This window comes from Semicossyphus pulcher, unplaced genomic scaffold, assembly GCF_022749685.1.
Source record: "Semicossyphus pulcher isolate SPU_LCO1_2020_fin unplaced genomic scaffold, fSemPul1.0.p SCAF_11, whole genome shotgun sequence".
NCBI classification, from domain to species: Eukaryota; Metazoa; Chordata; class Actinopteri; order Labriformes; family Labridae; genus Semicossyphus; species Semicossyphus pulcher.
In genome coordinates, this window is record NW_027211615.1 from 9917607 (window position 1) to 9939283 (window position 21677).

At 43.4% G+C, this 21677-nt stretch overlaps 1 protein-coding gene across 1 annotated transcript in view; it reads right to left on the reverse strand.

Moving 5' to 3' along the window:
* The window catches only part of LOC138612438 (beta/gamma crystallin domain-containing protein 1-like), a 29504-nt gene extending 10342 nt beyond the window's left edge, over positions 1-19162 (reverse strand). The window contains exons 1-13 of the mRNA XM_069685681.1: positions 19142-19162; positions 15045-16441; positions 11207-14639; positions 10786-10947; positions 9943-9981; positions 9025-9143; positions 7103-7259; positions 6173-6312; positions 4560-4686; positions 2580-2615; positions 1803-1963; positions 1515-1638; positions 5-150 (exon numbers count right to left, since the gene is read on the reverse strand). Coding sequence (XP_069541782.1) covers positions 5-150; positions 1515-1638; positions 1803-1963; positions 2580-2615; positions 4560-4686; positions 6173-6312; positions 7103-7259; positions 9025-9143; positions 9943-9981; positions 10786-10947; positions 11207-14639; positions 15045-16441; positions 19142-19144 — 6044 coding nt within the window. The 5' untranslated portion in view covers positions 19145-19162. The remainder of the gene's footprint in view (positions 1-4; positions 151-1514; positions 1639-1802; positions 1964-2579; positions 2616-4559; positions 4687-6172; positions 6313-7102; positions 7260-9024; positions 9144-9942; positions 9982-10785; positions 10948-11206; positions 14640-15044; positions 16442-19141) is intronic.
* Positions 19163-21677: the final 2515 nt, after the last annotated feature.

Sequence of the window (21677 nt, forward strand, 5' to 3'; positions counted from 1 at the left end):
TTACACTCCACTGATGACATCAATAGACTGCGTCTTGACGCCATAGCCTGTGTCGTCCATGTTGATGACGGGCACTGAGAGGTCGATGTTGACTCCATGATCTCCAAAATTTCTGTCGCTGAACATTTTGAGGTGTGGAGACAGGAAGTCCTGCAGGAATAAAAGCATCGCACTTAGAAACATGAAAAACTCAGTGTATATATGAGCATCTAGCAGAAGGTTAGAGTGTTTAACCTTGTAAACATCTCCATGTGGTGTTCTTCATGTGCTACAAGACATATCAGGGACAACATCAGCAGTCATCTCCATGGCTGGGCCTGTCTGCTTTTAAACTGCAGTGTACCAAGGACAGGCTGAACAACACGTTTTCAGATTGGCAGGTTTGAGACGTCACAAACCTAAGGAGCCAATCATGATAATGGGCGGGGTGATGCTATGCGTATCATTATGCTTAAGCTATGGTGACTACTTTGGCGATGCGCAAGCCAGCTGTAACCGACATCTTAATTTTTGCAAACTGACTACTAACGTAAGCGTTGGAAATCTGCACAGTGGGCGGGGCCTATGCAGATTTGGGAATTTTTAATGAGGGAGAAGGAGGAGACGCCTTGGGAGGATTTTTACAAGGTAATTAAATGTATTTTGAGAACCATGCTCTGGAGCTTGACTAGCAAATATTAAGTTGATATTGATCAGGTAGGTTGCCTTATAAAATATTGGAGCATCCAAACCTGCTTATATTCCCTTGCCACAGCTTCATAAACACAAAACGTAAAGCTCCTGTGAGGAGTTTTTTGCTGGTTATGAAACAGACTGAAATTAATTGTGATAACTCTCTATGAGCTACAAAAGCCATAAAAAAAAAACCAGACCATCAGCGACAAGATTGATTATTTCTATATAGTTATTTTTAATGCCTGAAACTGCTGGCGGGGGGGGGAGGTGTCAGATGAAGGGAAGCTGCCTTTGTTTACATTTTACACAGCAAGGATTTAAAGTGAGTGATACACGTTAAAGAAAGCAGGATGAGATTTGTTGTTAAAAAACCACGATTAAGCACGTGCAGGACAAAAGAGATCAGAGGTACGGCTTTGTCCACAGGGGGCGCCAAAATCAACACAAACCGAAAGTTCCTCACAGGAGCTTTAATTTTCTTTGCACATTTTATTTAGTTTTTGTTTAATACAGTTTTTGTCCTCACAAAAACTTGAAAGCTTGAGTTTTCTGTCTTATTTTGTAGAGCTGTTGGCTCTCCCTGCTCGCTAACCTTTCAGACTGTCAGTTATGTGAGTTGATGTGGACGGCCTTTGTCTCCTTCGGCCGGCTTACATAGAGAATAAACTTTAAACACAGAGCTCTTTCAATTTTTCAGACTCATTCTGACCTTTACAAACCCATGGTGCTGAGGCATAATTTCAACATTACATCACAGTTGCTTTTCGTCACATAATGGTGTGTTATAAGCAAGCTTTGGTCACATAACGTAGCGTTGGTAAGGCCACTGAGGTACTCACAGCCTGTATAGGTCGCAGTGACAGCAGCTGCTCCGGCCCTTCCCAGTCGCTGCAGTCCAGGTACTCCCCCTCCTCCAGGATGTACTGCTGGCCCTCGAAGCCAGGATGGCTGTAACCCACCCAGCTGGAACGACACATGTGCGGCATTGTTAAAGTCGACTTGTAATCTAAAAATCAGCAGCAGGCAGAAAAGTAAGTCCGAAATAAACTCCGAGCGGAGATTACCACCTGAATAATTTATGTCCACGCACAAAGACAGAACTGTGCAATAAAGGAATAAAGACTCACAGTCCTCCGATGATCTTCAAAGAACACACAGACTTTATCTTCTTAGCGTTTGGGTTTTCTCCCTCCGAAGCGATGTCTCCTTCACTTTCACAAAAGCTGAAAACATCACTGTCAATTTCCAAACTGGAGCCCTCAAAGCCGGGCTTCTCGTACACCACAGCCTGCAACAGAGAAATAAGACACCACGCGTTGAACGTGACTCATCCTTTAGAATTGTTCAGTAGATACACCGCAATTAAACCCAGCTCTGTCCTTGAACTTCCTGTAGTTGATAGAAGGACACTTGTTGATGCCCGATTCAAGATTTTATAAATGAAATTCATAAATTTATGAAATGAAAGAACAACATGAGAATAAATTGAGTTACGTTGTACATTATTGATGATTATCTTCCTGTTAAAGTGAAAACTACGTAGATAAGCAGCCTTGGATATGTCCTCTTTTTAATATTTGAGCACAGTATTTCACAGTACAAGTGTGCACTCCAGTGATGTTCGCCTTGTACGACTGATGAATGACAGCACAAGTTGAGCCTAAAACAGCTCTTTATATTTCGTTCTGAAAATGGCTGCTGCCAAAACACTCCGTGGTCACACTGGAAAATTCCTCGACATTGCATCTCTTTTGGCTTGAAATAAGATAAACACAACATCAAAGAATGTAATAACAACTGAAAAGAGGCCTTTTGTTAAACATATTTACCCTTCATACAATAATCATAGTTACATACTGTAAATACAACATATAAGTGAAGTAAAATCAGTAAGTTAGTCGTACCTTGACTTCATTTGGATTCTCCACTTTGAAACCCCCCTGAAACAGACGAACCATCATCAGAAACAACTCCCTTCTCTAATTTAATGCACACTGGGAAAATGAGTCAGTTATTATACAAATGACATTGACAATTCTGCTTCACAGTGTCACAGGGCAAAGAAATTACATGAATACAAGAAACATGCAACCTGAGCTTCTGTCCCTGTGTGCAGCTAATTACAGCTAATTCCCACATTGGCTGCCTTTGCAGAGTATCAGACAGAGCAGGGGCACATAAAGGACACTGTATTACAAAGACACAGTGCTGAAGTCATTTTAAAACTGAAATTTTACTAATTTCAACCTTACATCTATCAGTCTGAGTTAGGTTTGTAGTATTAAATCTGAACTTCCTCCTGCCATCAGCGCTGTCATTTCACAAAGTTAGTGGCCCAGAAGAACTCTTTCAGCCTGGATGTCTCGTTTCTGCTTTTGTCTACATTACAACCAGCTGCAAAACTATGCTACGAACAGCGGACATTGTATCACAGGCGAGGATACATTTTGCAGTGTTTTGGCTGATTGGATATTCAGCAGTAGTCATCGAGTAAAGTATGCAGGCCAAAGAAATTCAGCGGAGCGAGGGCTAGCTATGAAACCTAGCAAAAATGTTCAAATGTAAGCAGACAGAAAGTTAGTGATAAAATATGGAAGATTCAGAGCTGATTGGACACGACAATAAGACATGCTAGAGGTTCTGTAAGGCTAACTTTTACTGCTAACTTTAGCATGCTAACTAGCTTGCACTAGCTGCTAATCCTTGTTAGCTGGTAACGTTTTAAAGGTGTTCCGTAGTGTAGCACTACAGTATGCCAAGCTAACTTATCAGCACAAACTACAACTGTGGCTAATGGTTATGTCATAAGTTTTTGCAGGTGTTTGGTCACAAACCTTAGTATCAGACATTTAAAGCTCCTGTGAGGAGTTTTCCGCTGGTTATGAAACAGACTGAAATGAATTCTGATGACTCTATATGAGCTAAAAAAGCAAACCAGACCATCAGCAACAAGATCGATTATTTCTATATAGTTATTTTAAGGCCTGAAACTGCTGGCATGGGGTAGGTGTCACACGAAGCGGTTAACTGCACGCTGCAAAAATTTAAAGTGAGTGATTCATACGACTGTTTAAGAAAGCAGGATGAGATATTTTGTTAAAAAACCACCACTTAAGCATGCACAGGACAAAATCAGCCAAGAGATAAGAGGTACGTCTTCGTGGGACATGAGTGAGAATAATAAATAGCATGGAAATCCATCCAGTACTCGTTTTCCCTTTTAATGTATAAGACCGCTGAAGAGACGGGAAACATAGGGAGGAGAGAGTGGGGGATGACATGCACCAAATGATCAGCAGACCGGGAGTCGAGCCTGTGATCAGTGCGTCGAGGCCTCTGTATGTGGGACGCCTGCTCTACCAGCTGAGCTAAACCAGCGGCCCACATCCATAGTGGTTGAGACGATTTACAAATTTAAATCTCTACAGGAGGAGAAGTCAGGATTTTAAGATTCATCCTTCAGGCAACATCTATGTCCTGTCAATCTGTCCGGTTACTGTTGAGATATTTAACTGGATATTTTAATATTTTGACTTGTGGGTAAAGGTAGATGAAACGTGAATAACCTTGAATATCTGCACCAAATCGCACAGCAACTCATCCCTTAGTTAAGATATTTTAATTAAAAACAGAAATGTCAACCTCATGGTGACACTAGAGTTAAAGTTGTCTAATCAATAGAGTCATTAAGATTCATCCTCTGGGAGCTGTTTATGTGCAACATTTCACAGCAATTTATTCTAACAGTTGAAATGTTTTAGTCTGGACCCATGTGGACGACATTGGTATAGATTCATGACGCTAGCATGGCTAAACATAGCAAATGATCACATTAGTCAAAGATCCCCTGCAGTGTACATAAGACGCTGCATAGAAATACTCACAATTTTAAGTGGTCTAATAGATCCGACAAATGGGGATGGGAAGCCCCAGGTCTCAGGGAAAGGATACACTCCCGTCTCCAGCACAGCGATCATGCCCTGAAACCCCGGGTCACTGAACACCAGCCACCTGAAGGAAAGAGGAACACCCACATTGCATGATAATTAAGCATTAGGCAAAAGGTCCCTCTGCATTATGCCTCACTGTGCCTCCAGGCTGTTTTAAAATAACTGTGAGTCATGACCATGCATGGCTTGTGATAAAACAAGGTAAGGAATACTGCGTAAGGATGCACAGGCTCACTGACACTTTCAGCAGCTTCAGCTGTGATGTTTCTGTTCGGAGCTTTAAGTATTTTTAGGACAGAGAAGAGTTTTATTTTAAACAGCTCAGATGTGAGTTATACAGCTACGGCTGAGAACAGAAGCTGTTTGTTTTAAGAATGAAATATCTGCAGTTCAAACTATTTCGCTTTGTCTTTCATTTTCAGCGTGGGCAGCCTTTGTTGGCACACTGCCTCTATACCGCTGGCATTTTGAGCCATTACGTGGCGCTACACAATGCCTCATACCAATCACCACATATGAGCCTCTGGCAGAGAAGATAGTCCCTGCTCTTTTAGTGAGCGCTGAGGAACTGATACCAAAAACTGATGCCAACTTTTAGCCGCCGAAAGATATATGAAAACAGGAAAAAATGAGTCAGACTGCTCAGAAAACTCAACTAAGCCAGGTGCATTTATTCTGTGAATCTGCTAACACAAATATACTCAACAGTTAGGAGGAATTTGCAACCAGAGATGAGATTAACTGGCATCTGACAGCAATTAAGCTCTGTCAAGATGTTGAGCAACCCTAAAAGAAATGCCCAAAATGTTAGCTTTCTACCAAAGGTGCCAAAGTAAACCTACAGAAATAGCTGTGGGAAAAACGTCTGCTGTCGTTAGCGTCCTCCAGGGCAGGGCACAGAATGTCCCGAATACCTACACCTCTCACGTGGAGAAAAAAAAAACAACCCTTCTCCCCTTTGCCAAATTCTCTCCACACCTTTGTCTGATTCTCAACACTCTGTCTAGTCTCCACCTCTGCACTCTGCTTTCCAAGTACCCCCCACACCCATGCTCTCTTTTCTAACATGCAACAGCAGGACACACATTCCTGAACAGAGAAACCAGTGAGAGTCAGAGCAAAGACAAAGAGGAACGTAGTAATGATTATTATCTCTCAGCTATTTGTTACAGCCGAACACTGAGTTTATCTCATTAAAAAGGGAGCTCTATGTTGAGCACAGCAGGAAGGATTTCGATTGTCTACTCTTGTGGTGCTCCTGCCGGTCATTAACGATAAAGAAGTAAATGCAGAACACTGAGATTGTCTCATTATCTGCGCTCGCTATGCTGCTACAAAGCAATGCCACTACTTCTTTGTTTTAGCGCCTAAATGTATTGAATTCAAAGTAAAATCTAATCTCCACATAGCTACCTTTCCACCACTCCTATCCATCACAGTAAATAATCCATGGGTCTTGCTAATGATCTGATTTCAGCAGCTTGGTTAACACACCACGCTCGCTTAAGAGTTCAATCGCAAAGATCTGCTCAAACAGCAATACTTACACCCCAGAGTGCACTTGAATGGAAGCGGTACTCAGCGGGATGCCAAATGAGCCCGTCTCTATAGTGTCATCGTGGTACGGTGTAACTCTGCCGTGGCCCTCCGGTTCAGTAAACAGATCAATATGGGGGAGGCTGTAATCCTGTAGAGAGGGGGAAACACACACAGGGATAATCAGCAGCAGGCCCATACCAGGCCTTTAAAACGCCTAAGCCTGTGTTGTGTAATAAAATTATCCCAGAAAGTTCCAATTATGTTCAAACCAAGAGAAATTCACAAGTTTATTCAAGGTAACACCGCGTTTCGTTCGGTCGCCTGACTGCTGGGTAAACACGGGTCTAAAAACAGATGAGACATCAGAGAGTGAGAAAATAAGCCAGCCATCTGTTTATGTTTGTTTTTATCGCTCAAACAAGAAGGAGCAAGATTATTCATTGATGTTTGCTGCCCTTTTTGCAGCTGAAATTTCCCTGTGAAGCTCAAATTTACAGGAATCAAAGGTCTAAAGAGGTTTATGGGACAAGAAGAGAGGTGTAAATATTGATGTGGTATTTCAAAGAAAGAGAGAGCTATGTGACAAGCTAGGATAACGATTGCGCTAAACTAGCATGATTTATACTTGAAAGGTAAACAACTATTTGGGTTATCAACATAATCATCATCATAAGCATTAGCAATGGTGGCTGTTTAACCAAAAGAAGACAACAACTCCCAGGGTTCCACGCTGCTTTATGACGTCATCAAACTACATCTTTTGTTCTGATTGAGACAGCAGTAACATTTAGGCTACATACTGCGCCTTTAATTCCTTCGCAGTGCTGCTGAGTAAGTAGTTAAGCAATAGTACATGTAAGCTACATTTCAGAAGGCCACGTGAGGTGACTGTAGTGTAGATACTTAAAAGGCTAAACGAGGTGACTGTTGTGACTCACCCAGACAGCCAGTCTAATAGAGCCAATAAGCATTGTTGGGCTGTTTGGTGCTTCTGTCCCCGGCTCTGGCTCTGCCCACATGTTTGACAATTCAATGCTCCCCTCCTCCAAGGCGATGCAGCGTCCCTGAAAGCCCGGCTTCTCGTAGAGCACCCAGCTGTGGTGGAAATAAAAACATGAAATCATGTGGTGCTATTAAATGCTACAAATTAGGGATAAACGTATGTGGTTTAAAAAGGGTGTTTTAAAGCACATCTTAGAGGAGAGTCACGTTTGCTTTGTTCCAAGGACTGAAAAGAAGACCACTCACATTTCTTTCTGGAAAATATGACGCTACAGCTAGCACGCAGTTATTTTAACCTAGCTTAAAGACTGGAAGCAGCTAGCCTAGCTCTGCCCGATGGTAACAAAACCTTTTTACCATCACCTCTAAAGCTAATAAACATGTTCAATCTCAATTCATGGTTTTGCAGAATTGTGTGCTGGACTATTAGCTGGGTACATTAACATCTTCAAGTGGTTAGTTAGCGATTGTTACCGATGACTAGCACACTAGCACATAATCCCCTTAAACTGCAACATGTAGTTTTTACACTCTGGTCTTTGTACTGACTCAACAAACAAGACACATGTTAAGTTAAGCTTAGAGGTAACAGTAGGATGACTTAAGCCCCTTTCACACATGCACTCTTGACATTTTCCTGACAATTTCAGGACCGTCTGACCCTGACGTTACCCAGAGTTGCCCTTTCACAATTGTCCCTCACAGCGGGAGATTTTTCCCTGTCGGACGAGGAGGGGGGGGCGGTGAGGGGGGCAAGTATAAATTGGGCGACTAATTCCGTCAGGTGTCTTTTTTTATCTGTCAAAAAGATCGTCGTTCTGTCTCTCCCATACCTGGAGCAGCGTCTCCCACATGCTCATCAGGAAAAAAAGAAACACACACACACAGACCTTTGCTGGTCCCTCCTGTAAATGCCTTCATTGAGGTGCGACGTTTTCTATACTGACCTTCTTATTCTGTTTTAAAAGATTGTAAGTGCAGCTGTGTAGCGTCGGTCTCAATAGTCGGGTCTGACCGTTTTTGACACGTTCCTGAGTATTTCCTGCTGCGTTCACACATCTGCTGACCCCAACTTTCTCACGACATGATACTAGGTCGCTGGCAGGAGAAAGTCGGGGTAAAGTCGGGGTGAAAAATTTGGCTGTTCACGTTCACACATGCAGCCCACTCGGGTAAAGTCAGGACATGTTCAGGAGGGCAGTGCGTGTGTGAAAGGGGCTTTAGTTACCTTTGGGCAGAGCTATGCTAGCTGTTTCCCCTTGTTTTTTGTTTTTGTGCTAAGCTAAGCTAACAGGCTCCTGTACTTGTACATTTTTTTTGAAAAGACATGGCAGTGGGAATGGTCGTTATTGAATTACATCTATAAGCAAGAAGTCATGAAGCAATCCCTTTAACTCTCTTGAACATATTCCTGCCACTGGTTTCATACTATTAAACCAATCCAGGTAGGTCACCGAGGAATGCTCCAGCAAAGGAAGATTGCCAGCGAAACTGGTGGTGGTTTGAAAATAACAACAAAGATGCTTTGCAAATGTTTTACAGGGAAGGGAATTCGTCCAACCGGGTTATTTGGCCTCACTGACACACACAATTTGGTTTGGTGAGCAACACTGAATGTTAAAAGAGCTGGGTTTGCTTACTAAAAAGGATTAAGGAGCCCCTTTAAAAACAAAAGTGTGAAAGTTTTCAAGTATGAAACTCTCATCGCTGATATTTAATTAATCCTGTGACAAGCTAGGAGCCTTAACAAGCAGCACCAGCTTCCTAAAACCTCTTGACACTAATTAGAACTACACTTCACACTACAGGTTTTTTTCTCTGCACGGTCTGAAAGTTCCAGTTGAATACGGTTACTTACCATCCTCTAACGACCTTCACAGATATGAGGGGAGAGAGCTGCAGAGCCGTAGCATCTGCTACATCCCTGTAAATTTCAAACGCCTGGCCGCTGAACTGAGGTTTCTCAAACAGCACCATCTGTGAAGAGAAGGAAGGAGCAGGGTTACGAAAAGAAGTAGTCCCTGGCAAAATGCATTACATGCCTACTCCATCACTTTAAATCCCTTTTCAGAGTGCTGGGAAGAACCTAATAGGGACGCACTTTCCTTCCCCTTGTTATTATGCGTACAGAAAAGGCTTATTTATGTGTATCCACAGCTAAGAGCTTGTACACAGGCACACAGTTGAACTGCCTGGGTTTACTGTTAATGCATTGCACCGACAAATATAAAAGTTGCATTACTAGTTTAAAGGCCAACAGAAAAATGAAGTTTGCGAATAATGTGCGACAAAACTGTCTGCCCCTGGAGACACTGTGGTCACTGCCCTTAGTTTTATTCTAAAAGCCATCATCAAATCTGCCCTTTCATGCAGTGCTTCTTGTGTGTGTGTGTGTGTGTGTGTGTGTGTGATGGTTAATGCCAGCCATGACAGTGGGTCCCCAGCACAGCTACCCACGGGCAGACAGGGAACTGAAAATGTTGAGCACCAGGGGAAAAACTCTCTTTCTTGCAACAAACTACTATTAAACTTGTACAATAATAAAGAACCACACGCTTTGCTCTGCAGCTCCGCGTTGGCAGCGCTGAATTCCATGATTGTAATCACATCCAGCTGAACATTTGCACTAGACTGTTTTTTTTTTAATACTTTGTTTACCCCCAAGAACACCGTATGAAAAGCAGATGTTTGCATAGAACAGTGAGTGTCTGTCAAGATTCCTTTCTCCATCTTGTTTCTATTCTGCATCATGTGGGCAAAGCGGTGCCTACTTTACCTTTCCAGGGCGCTTGTGAAATCCTCTGGCAGTTCTTATCTGAAATGCAAAAATACAGAATGATTTAAGTGACAAAGACAGAGTGCAGAGTAAGACACACGTCTATTCAACGCTAGAGAAACTAATCTGCATTTGTTGATGCAGCAGCCCGGTGCCTGTTGAATATCCTGACCTTTTAGTTTACAGGCAGGGACAGAATCGGTCGATGAACACTACACTGTTTTAATTCCGCATTCAAGCACTGCACTGGCAGGCAGAGCCAGTAGATTAAAGTGTTTGTCATTACAGCATACTTTGAAAATAGGCTACTTCCGAGTTTGGCAGCTACAACTGTCTTAAAGAGGAAACTGAACGATTTTTTTCATTGATTGGTGTGTCGGTAATTATTCCAGCAAGTTCCAGTGTTAAAAGTTCTCTTGCTCTGGCTTCACAATTTGCTTCTTCTTTGGCTGTAAACGAATAACTTTAGTGGGACAAAACAAGCATTTAACATTTATAAATTGGGCCTGGAGAAAATGTGATTACTAGTTGCAGCTGTAAACAGGGCACTGTCATTTTCACCAGCCCCATTTCAATCAAAGGGCCCGGCGAGACAAAAGAGCCTCTGTTCTGTGGATTGAGAAGCTTCACTGCTTGGATGATACTCGATACAAGAATGCGAAAAATTATTTTTTCCTCCTGGCAGTGCAGCTCTAAAGGAATTGAAGCCCCGGTAAATGGTTCCCAGCCCATTTGTCAGTGCAGGAAACACTTCAAGATCATACAAGAGCTTTAATTTGTGATGCTAAACTAATAGGTTTAATTATATCTGTGTGTCACACTTACATTATTATTAAGTATTACCTGTGGCGGAGCCGGAGGCTGCTTGTGCTCGGGGAGTAAAGAGTGTGTGGCTGGAGGAAGCCCGGGAAAACGTGGAGGCACAGCGTCAGGAAGCTCCAGACCTGGTTTCACACCCGTGTCTGCTTCGTCTTGAGGGGCTGGAGTTGCCATTTTTCCAGTAACCTGATCCAAACCGGAAACCATCAGGAAGTTGAGGGCATGTCAATGAGTAATGTTTAGAGACATGTTGAAGCAGCGCTCTTTGTTTTATGAGAATTCCCTCTCAATGGACGATTAAAACACTCTGATGGTTAATGATATTGGTCAATAACTTCTATATTCACCGTGTTTGTGCTTGCAAGAGATATTTGGTCTGTGAGTACAGCTTCAGTCACATTCATATCATTTTTACTTGGTTAAAACAATAAACATAAAAACTAACCTCTGTCCTGACTTGCTCTTGTCCTTGTACGCTCAGCGCTGGATTCGGTTCTCGAGGGAGGTACTTCTCTAAATAGTCCGGCAGCTTGATGTCGTTAAAGGAGGGAAGTGGAGGGCTTGAGTCACCGACCACAGCCTCCCCAGCCTGAGCTTCCTCTTTGTTAGTCGGGGCCGGGATCTGCTTGGCCAGCGTGTCCTTCAGTGGGAATGTTGCTGTTGGGCTGGGTGGGGGTGGAGGGCTCATCTGAGGGGAGTCACTTGGTGACACATTCTCAGAGTTGGTACCTTCTGCCTGGGTTTGAACTCCATTCCTCTTCCCTCTGTAGATGGAGGAGCTGAGGCTGCTGAGGACGCAGCTACCCTCCAAGCGAGACTTCACCTTGATCAGGTCGTCTTTCTCTTCCTTGACATCCTCGTCTTTATTGATGGGGCTCTTCTCCCTCAGGCGAGAATGAGTGTCCAGGCTACTAAGCAGCAAGCTCCTGTCGGCCAAACTGGCCCTGGCAGGCTTCAGGCCAGATTTCTGAGTCTCTGACTCTGACTGTGTCTCTCTGAGTTTTGCTAGGCTGCTGGGGGTTGTATCTATCGTGAACTGCTTGTTCTTCCTCAAACCAAACTTAAACTCTTCGGGGTCAAACGTCTTCTCGAAGCGTACCTCCTTGATGGCAGGCAAGGCAAATGGTGGCTGAGGTGGCCGGAGTGGGTTGTGTTTGCGCGGTGGGAGGGAGAAGGGGGCGCAAAGCTTCTTGATTTTCTCAACGAAATCCTCATCATCTAGGTCTGGCGTATCCAGAAGATTGCTCTCGCTCCCGGCAGAGGTCAGTTTGGGCATCGAGACTTTGAGCTTCCGCTTTGGCAAGTCTACATCCAGCCAGCTAGAGGGGGAGTCTTGCGGGGTTGAGGAATCATCCTTGCTTAGTCCACGCGGCAAATGGAGCTTCTTCATGGGTGAACGTTGGGCCGAGTCTGGTATTGGCTTCTTGGCCTCTGGGGAAGTGGATGCTTTTGGAGTTTGACTTGGCTTGGTGTCGACAAGTTCCTTTTTGACCATGTGGAGTTGGGAGTGTGGGGAGACATCACCATTAGCAATGGGTGGAAGTTCGTTCTTTGCTAAACGGAGTGTTTTGTCAGCCGTCTTTTCAACCACTTCACCTGCACTGTTGGAAGCACTGCTACCTGCTTTCTTGCTTCTCACAGATTTGGAGACAGAAATGGGCGTAGGATCCTTAACAGTTGATTCTTTCTCTGCTGGATTGTCAGCCTGTGCAGCAATCAGTGCTGGAGTGTCATTACTGGCTTTTACAGTCACTTCCTTGACTGCTGCAGTTGCTTTGGTAATAGGCTTTGGGCTGGAGAGCGCAGCATCATTAACTCCATGTGCACATGAGTCATCTGTTGAGTTTTCCCTTTTTTCCGTAGATACAGAATTAGGCCTTGGATCTGCTGCGGTCGACGCTGGCTCTGTTTTTGTTCCAGAGCTTTCCACAGACTTCTTTTGCACATTTTCTGCCATCTTTACCTTTGAGGGCCCTTTATCACTCTTGACCCCGCTCACAGCCTCTTCAGTGTGGGTGACAGCGCTAACAGCAGCTTTTTGAGGATGTGTAGAAGTGACTTGTCTCTCATGTTGTGTAGGAGCCAGGGGGTCTGATGGTGTCTGTTCTGAGGAATCAGAGGCTTGTTCTGGTTGCTTGGTTTCTGGTTTTGCTTTGTCTTGAACCAGCTGTGTCTCCTTTTTCCTTTCAGGTTTTTTTATTTCATCATCCGTAACAGCAGCCACCTCTGTCCCTGGGATACCTCTCCCGCTGTCTGTGACTTTGACCTTTGTGGTATTTTCCTCTGATTGCAAGAGCTGCTCTGTTTTATTCTTGTCAGTTTTCTCCTTCTCTACCTTTTCTGATTTGACCATGTCTTTACTCGCAGCCTGTTTTGTTTTTTCACTCTCTACATTTTTAAATTGTTCAGTTTTTTTGCTTTCTATCTTTTCTAATTTGTTGACTTCTTTACTCTCAGCCTGCTTTGTTTCTTTGCTCTCAACCTTTTCAGATTTGCCCGTGTCTTTGCTCTCAGTCTGCTTTATTAGATCTGTGTCCTTGTTTTTGGATTGATCTGTTTCTGCCTCTTTTTTAACTTCCTTAACTTTGCCTTTACTTTTTGACTCAGACTGCAATGACAAATCTTTATTTAATTTGGGATGTTCAGCAGGGGCCTCTTGTTCCTTCAAAGGAGTCTTTTTAATAGGTCCTTCTGCAACAGGTGAGGGGGAGGACGTTTCTTTGCTGTCCTTAGAGGCCCTTTTCTGCTCCTGTGTGAACAATCCTCCTGCCTTTTCCTCCTTTCGGGGTACAATAACGGGATCCTTATCAATAGGCATCTTTGTTGCACTGCTACCAGCAGCAGTATCAGGTTCATCTTTGCTGACAGACTGTTCAGGCAATCCCCCCTGCCTGTTGACTGGTTTGTCAATATTCTCCTTTTTAGATGAAGAATCCAACTGTTTCTTCTGTTTGTCGAACTCCTTCAATTCAGTTTTAACTTCAGTCTGTTTGGTATCAGACAGAGACTGTCCGTCTGATGTTTTTTCTTGGGCTTTTTCTGTAGATGCAGGGGTTGTTTCTTTAACATCCACTTGTTCTGTTTTTACAGGTTTGACCTCTGGCTGAGTTGTAGAGAAATCTGTTTTGTTTTCACTATTTGGGCTGAGGGGACTGGATGGTTCCTTACTTTTTCTTCTTTTAGAGCGAGAGCCTGTTCTGCTAGGGCCTGTAGACTGCGGGCTCATGCTATTGGCCAGTTCTGTAGAGTCACCCGTCCCTTTATCTGAAACTGGGGTTTCAACAACGCCGGGTTTCGGGGTCTGATCTGCTGTGTTTGAGGCCAATGTGTCCTTTGTTTTGGAGTCTGTTGGTTGTTCTTTAGAAGTGGAAATCTTTACCGCTGCAACATTCGTATCTTGTCCATCTGGTTTTGATGCTATCTCTGTTTTTGCCTCTGTTTGTTTATGCTCCTTGGCATCCTGTTTACCCTGATTGTCCAGTTCGAGTGACTTTGATGAAGCTGACAAGGTGGATTTTTGAGGCATTCTTGTCATAACAGGCTTCTGAGGCAATGGTGGCCTTTCCCCTGCTTTGGATGCCTCTGTCAAGTTCTTCATACGCTCCTTAATTGTCATTGGCTTGTCCCTGGCAGGTGAAGCAGAGTTAGACCTAGCTGTGCCATAGCGTTCGGCTGATCTTGACCTCTGGTCTGACGACAAAGAATCTGCTTTCACACGCTCTGTGGCTTTTCTGACTGGAGACACATCGGCACTCCGCGGGGTGTGGAAGGTCAGCTTGTTGACCCCGTCTGCAGGGCGCTCGAAGAGGCTGATTCTATCTGCAATCTTGCCGACGACTGGCTTAGGCTCTTCATCAATTTTCTTAAGGTTGTGTTTTCTGGGTAAGACAAGAGAAAAAGGTTTCAATTCAACATTACATTTTACATTTTGAAACATTGTACTGAACCTGCTTGACTGCCTCAATGTGCCACAAGTTATCTGCCACACACCAATTATAGCTGAGTGTTTGTTTTGTTAAGTTTAATCTGACCTATATTTTAATCTGATCTGAACTTTGCATTGCCAATCCCAGCGCACTGCTGCACTCTGTGTTATGACTCACACTAGTGTTCCGTTGTGGATACACCTGCTTTAGTCCACCATTAGCAGTTAGCTCACAGCAATGTTATGTTAGACACATGCTTGACAGGAAGGTTACAAAGTCTACTCATGTTGGAGGTGCACTAGTTTTAAAATGTAACATTTAGTTCTGACAAATAGGACATTTTAAGTGAAGACTTACCTTGAATCAGTCTCTGTTTTGGGTGTATCCTTTGCTTCATCTTTGGTGGTCTCTGGTACGGACCTAGAATCCTGGCTGTCACCTGCTGAGCTTTGCTTAGAATTCAAAGGCACATTTTTTGGGAAAAATTTCACCTCACTCCGAGAAACCTTAAGACTCCTGCGCTTAGACTCCGGCGTCTCTGTCTTCCTTTCTACTTTGTAAAGACTCTCATCGTCCTCCATGTTTGCAGCTCCATCAACCGCACATGCCAGAGTGGCTGCTGTGACGGTAGAGTTTGCGTCCTGGAAGACGTCCAGCTCTGTGACTGAGTCAGGACAGGAAGTCTTACCGCCTCCTCCTTCAGGTGAGGCCTGAGAGGAGGGGTTGTGCTTAGAGGAGGAGTCGACTGACGACTCTCCCATGTGAGTGTTTGGACTTTTGCCCTGAGGACTGGTCACTGTGTTATCTGATGAAGGGAATCCCTCTGAGGCAGCATTGGGAGGCATTCCTTCCTGCTGGGGGCTGTTCCCTCCGTCTCCCTGAGAGTTCTTCCTGTATCTTCTTCGTGCCGCGTTTTTACGCCCCATTCTGTCGTCTTCTGTTTGTTCTTGATCAGGTTCTGTCTCTAACTGTGAGTCCTTATGTGATTTCAGTGACACTCCCACTAGGGCACTGTAATAACTTGACGCCCCAACAGCCGGCGTGACATTTGTCCTTTTGTTCTCTGCGTATGATGAACTTTGTGAATCAAAACTCTCTGATGACTTTAATCTGGGCAGGACCTGTAGGCTTGTCTTGACTTTAGTGACGACCTCCTGTCCAGCACATTTGTCTCTGCCGCACTGAACCACGCTGGTCTCCTCCAGGTACACTTGAAGCTGCTTCCTGCTTGTCTGGGCCTGTGCTTGTCTCTGGGCCTGAGGCTGGGTGTGAGCTCGGTCAGAGTCCCGTAACACTCCCTGCTCAGGAGAAGAAGAGAGATGTGTCAGATGGCTGGCATTCTTCTTAGGATTCCCGCTCTCTGAAGTACCGTTGCTGCTCTCCTCCCTCTCCTTGCCCTGCCCTGTTCTCTTCTTCCTACACGCCACAAACTCCTCCTCTTCTGGACCTCCTCCTGCCGTCAAAACTGAGCCTTGTCTGCGGGCAGACTGCGTGGCGTCCTCCCCTTCACAGAGGAAAATGTCTCTGGAGAGACCCAGTGGATTGGGAATGGAGATCTCTCCCTTCTCCTCCTCCCGCCGGGGTCTCACAGACTCCTCGCCCTCCTCCTCCTCTCCATCTGACTCAAAAACCTTGTCACTAGTTGGGGAGACATTTTCAGAAGGACTCGTCGGACCCTTTCCCCTCCATGGAGAGAACCAGCTCCCAATACGACCCAAGACCCCGGTACTCGGCTGCTCCTCAGGGGTCTCAGACTAAAGCAAACAGAGAAAAAAATCACATAAGTTTCTACTTAAACGAGCAGCGGCAGCTTATAAACATGCATATTTAAGATGAATATGCACTGACAGTTGTTACACGTGGTGGTGCAAATACCACAAACTGCCGATGAACAAAGGAAGGGAGCAGGCTTGGGATCTAAATTACATATAAGTAGGGGTTGTTGATTCAGAGACATATTTTTAGTACGGCCATGCATATCTCAGCATTGCACAGACATGCATGAGTGCTTATAACCCGTAAGCTTACCGTAGAAAATACCATATCATTCAGATTCTTTATGTAGGATGTGAACATGATTTTGGTTTAGAACAAAAACTCCTAAAGAGCATAAAACAAACACAAAATCATTCCACCAGGAACAACAAAACAAAAGCAGTTTAAAAGAGCAGAAAATTATCATGAGCAAAGATATTCTGCTTTAGCAAAGAGAGTTTTATACTTAACTTTTTAAAATCTTAAAACCTTGGCCAGTAATTTCAAAATCAACTCACCCTTAATCAGATCTAGAAGAAAACTTTTCTCCACACTCCAAAATAAAGATCGTAGTACAGCATATAAACTGTACTAAAATGCATGTCTAACTAATAAACATGTTGTTTTCAATCCTCCTCGCATCTAGGAAAGCATCCACAAACTGCACGCGAGCGGCAGACTGGAATCAGAGATGTGTGCGCTGAAGAAGTTCTGCCCCTCCAGCCCAGCGCACGCAACTCTGTGGTAAAATGGTGCCTTCACGTGCTGCTCGTAAACTTCTTACACGAGTGTCAATAGTCATGCAGTGTCATGTTGCTGACAACTGTTAGTCTGGCTAATGGCCAGCTACACTGAGATTTAATTGTATGACTGACTGCTATGAGCAATGACTGTGAATATTTTACACCCTGAGTTAAAATAAACAACATTTTTAGGCAGCACCTACTTTATTATTCTTAAAGGCTCAACAACTGACATTTAAATCACATTTATACTTTGATCCTGTTTGCTTTTAATTAGAAGTGATTGATCTGGTAACTAGGCAACTTAAAAGTTAAGATCAAAGGCTCCACAGTTTATAGAGGCTAGAAATGTTTAATTATTACTTCAAATATTTATCAAGCTGTCAGTATCGGCCTTACTTTTTTGTGTGCAGGGTCATAAGGTCAAGGGCAATTTTTGTTGATCTGTTCTCCATCTATCAACATTTTAATGGTAATGAGTGAGTTTGTTTTCTGTTGAGAGCTTTCAGTTTTGTCATTACAGCCAGGGACATAGCTTGATTATTCTTTCACCATACATTATTTCTCGAATAATACATCCTTAATGGATAAATTAGACACTGTTGAAGGCATTAGGCTTACATCATCAAGTCATCTTATGAGTCACTGTGTAGCTGTCAACATGTCTTTTTTTGAAAGTGAAATAACACAGTGATTATGTTTTGGTATAAAGGCTTTCTATGAATACTGTTACTGTCTGTACCAATCTGTCAACAGGTCTAAGAGTGTCAATGTCCCTGTATATTTATAATATTTCAGTATGGTAATTGTGGTTTTATTAGACACGAAGCAGCACAGACAATGTTTCACCAGAGCAGGAGAGTAACTGGCTTATGGAAGTACACAGACATTAGAAAGGCTAAATGGACCTGTAAGGATTTAGTATTACAGGCACCAAGTAAAGAGACCAGATGTGTTTTAATCAACGATGGCAGCTTGACAAAAATGCTCACAAACTATCCAAAGATTATAAAAACACCCATTGTTTCTAAAATGTAAAGGGAACTACATAAACAGGTTTAAACCTATCCAGCCAAAAATATCCGGTTTATGGTCAGTAAAGTGACTGCTTTCCAAAAGTTGCTTAACCACCACATACAAGGCGACAATGTGTGAAGCTCAAATTTCCTACGCTCATTTTGGCACGTGAAGGCAGCAGCAGGCCGTGTCCAAACAAACTTTTCCAGGGGAAATGACGCACTGGGTTTATTCAGAGCCTGTTCAGTTTGGTTTTCAGTTTTTGCAAACGCGCGTGCCCAGTTTGTTTCAGTTGGCGGGCAGCTCAAGTCAGTGTTTCCATGCTGCTATGTCGAGGAATTTAACTCTTCAACTACTCTGTATCAGCTAATAGTCGTTGCGTTTCCTTTCTAATTAAATATAGGAAGTAGCTTAAATGAAGCTCATTACGTGACAAACGTTTGAATTACGAGCTACTTTTTCAGTGTTTGTTTACACACACGCACACAAACCACTTTGCCTGTAGGTGTAGGAGTGTCACTGTAATTACTGGTTAAAAAAAATGAAAGTCCTATTCTTGTTGGGTGTTAATTTAGACATTTAACGGCCACGATTAGCTTATATGCTTGTCATAACAGGCTGCTAACGTCTTCATCACGCCTATTTATTTATTGATATGTTGATCTATGGCCTGTGTAAGTGTTTACATATAGAATAAAAACCGATTAAGCGATTAATTTTGATTTTTCTTACAGTACACAAATCCTGATGAAGGACTGACAGGTTTCTACATTAACTTAAAACTCCATAAAAGCTAAACAAACGGCGGCCCTGAAGCTTTAGTGTTATCCACACAGGCCAGTCCTCAAAGTGTCTATCGACTGAAAAGCCCAGCAAAATAAAAGCCCGGTTCATGTCCTTGCAAACACATCAGCAGAGACAGAGAGAGCGAGATCTTACCATGATTAGAGAGTTTCTCCTGCCTTGCCAGCTGTCTCGGGAATAAACGAGTCAAAAGCAGCAAAGAGCCCTCATATGAATGAAGCCTTTCAGAGCTCCTCCGCCTCTGTGAGGTAAACCTGTCCCTCCTCAGACTGATCCCTGCACTGCCTGATTAATATTTAGTGCCGTCTAAAATAAGAAAATATCTGAGCGAACTCCTGGAGGCTGCATAGATGTTATTGAGAAGTGTGGGTTTTTTTCCCAGGGTAGAGAGAGCTGACATGCATGAGGAATCTGCCCGGGCCAGGTAGCCTAACACACCCCGAGGCTCACTGCATGGTGACACAGCAGGCAGCAATGGCGGTTTGTTGTGTAACTATGTATATGACAGGGCCACAAACAAAGACACTAAAGTGGTAGACCTATGGACTGGACTTCATCTAGGTAGGTGCAGAGCAGTGTTTACACATTACTTTTAATCTTTGGGTAAAGAAATGATGTTTGGGAACTCAGAAACAAGATAAAACAAGATAAATTACAGGATTAAAGTTAAACATAGCAACATAAATGAACAAAATAAACAAAAAATGAGGTAGCTGTGTATTTATAATTAATAATGGCACTCTGATGAGGCCGATAACCATGCAGTGACAGTGCAAACAGTGCATTATACAGTCATATTGCACTGCTAGGAGGATGGGGGAAAGGTATAATTGATCCTCATTTTGCAGGTGACCTCCCATAATCTCCTCTCCTGCCCAAAATCCCACTTTCAAAACAGATGTAATTTTTTACACTGCAAGACCTTTTTAAACACACACGGAAACAGTCTGAATGCTGAACACTGTTTCTTTGACAGGCAGTGCATTCGCACATGCAAATACGCTCTCTCCCTGTGTCTGTCTGTCCCATGACTTATTAATGCCCCACAGCCGCTGAAACCCGTCTCACTTTCAACGCTATGAAAAATTTACACTTTGCCTTTATTTGCAGCAGAACAAAATGTTGATCATTCACAGGCTTGTATCCCCCCGTGATGTGCAGTGTATTATTCTTGCTTTAATAGACAGAAAATAGCTCTGGGCTTTTTTACATTTATGCATTAATGCAAGTGCTAAACGGTTTGGAGCTAACACGGAAATAATGCCACTTATCACAATTATCACAGAGGAGTGGAAGTCTAGTTTTACAGGTTTGGTGGTGATTAGGCAAACAGTTTGTGGGAAAAAAATGCAAGCTCATTAAACACCTTTTAATGTCTTTTTCCTCCAATAAGTGACCTGGATTGGAGGATTCACTCTGCAGCTAGTCATACACTGAAGTGTAGCCGATGAGTCACACATACTGAGCAACTTATATCGACTGCGATGCAACAAGAAGTGCTTTTTTTTCTGAGTCTGAACCAACTCTTTGTCTCCAGCGCTGCTCTGTACCTGTGTTCGTACAGTTTCAGACATGCTTTCACCTGGCAGCTGCTCAGTCGATGCGGCCGCCTTTTGTCACACCGAGCAGATCCTCTGCAGGCGTGTGTAAACAGCTGCTTACTTGTTTTTTGGAGGAGGAAAAAAAGAGTTACTCATTCTGCGTATCCACCCAGATTGTCTTTGCTTGGCGTGAGATGTAAACGGGCGGCTGCTGGGACCAGAATGACAATCCTCTGAAGTTAGACGGAGAATAGATCTGAGGCTTTATTGTGCCCTATGAAGGCTGTTCTGTGCAGCTCTGATTGTTTTCATGTGTCTGCAACATCTGCTGATTTTGTTTCTATAGGCCTTTAAAGTGATAATCGCGAAGATTTTCATGTAAATAAATGTCTGTTTAGTCACCATCTATCGCCGAATGAGGTAACACAATGGTGATTGAGCCTATGGCCCACGGAGCCAACCGTGGACGTGGACGTATGCACCCGCAATTGCCTTTCACTTTAAAATAAGATTGTAACTGTGATGTAAGGGTTTCACTTAAAGATTCAGTCTCGAAGATCTCAGTTTCGTTCTCTCTGGCGGCACCTACTGGTGTACACTTCCCAATTTAACCAGACGTCCACGGTTGGCTCCAGTTGTAACTCCTGATTTTCCTCACTGATGATCTTTCCTTCGTTTGCCTTCATCTGAGCATTGAATTTGTTTCTTTGTCTTTGGATTTTCACTTATTTTTGAAGTTGTATCTGTAGTCATCGATCTTTTCTTTGTTTGTTCAGCCATAGTAGATTACTGTTAACTCGCAACACTTGCAGAGAGCGGAAAAGCAGCCGCTTAGCTCCGCCTACCCTCTCTGGCAGACCAACCACTGCTGGCTGATGGGAAACGCGTAGCTAACTGGGCGGTGCTTCTGATTTTTTCCACAAATGTCGCCACAGACACCCAGTCTGTAATTAAACTATATACTGCAAATGCAAAGGCTTTCATCAGTGGGCCATAGGCTCAATCACCTTTGTGTTACCTCATTCGGTGATAGATAGAGACTTAACATTTATTGACATGAAAATCTTCGAGATTGTACCTTTAAAGCCTAAATTAGAATAAGTTATGTCTAGGATGCTGGCTTTAATATA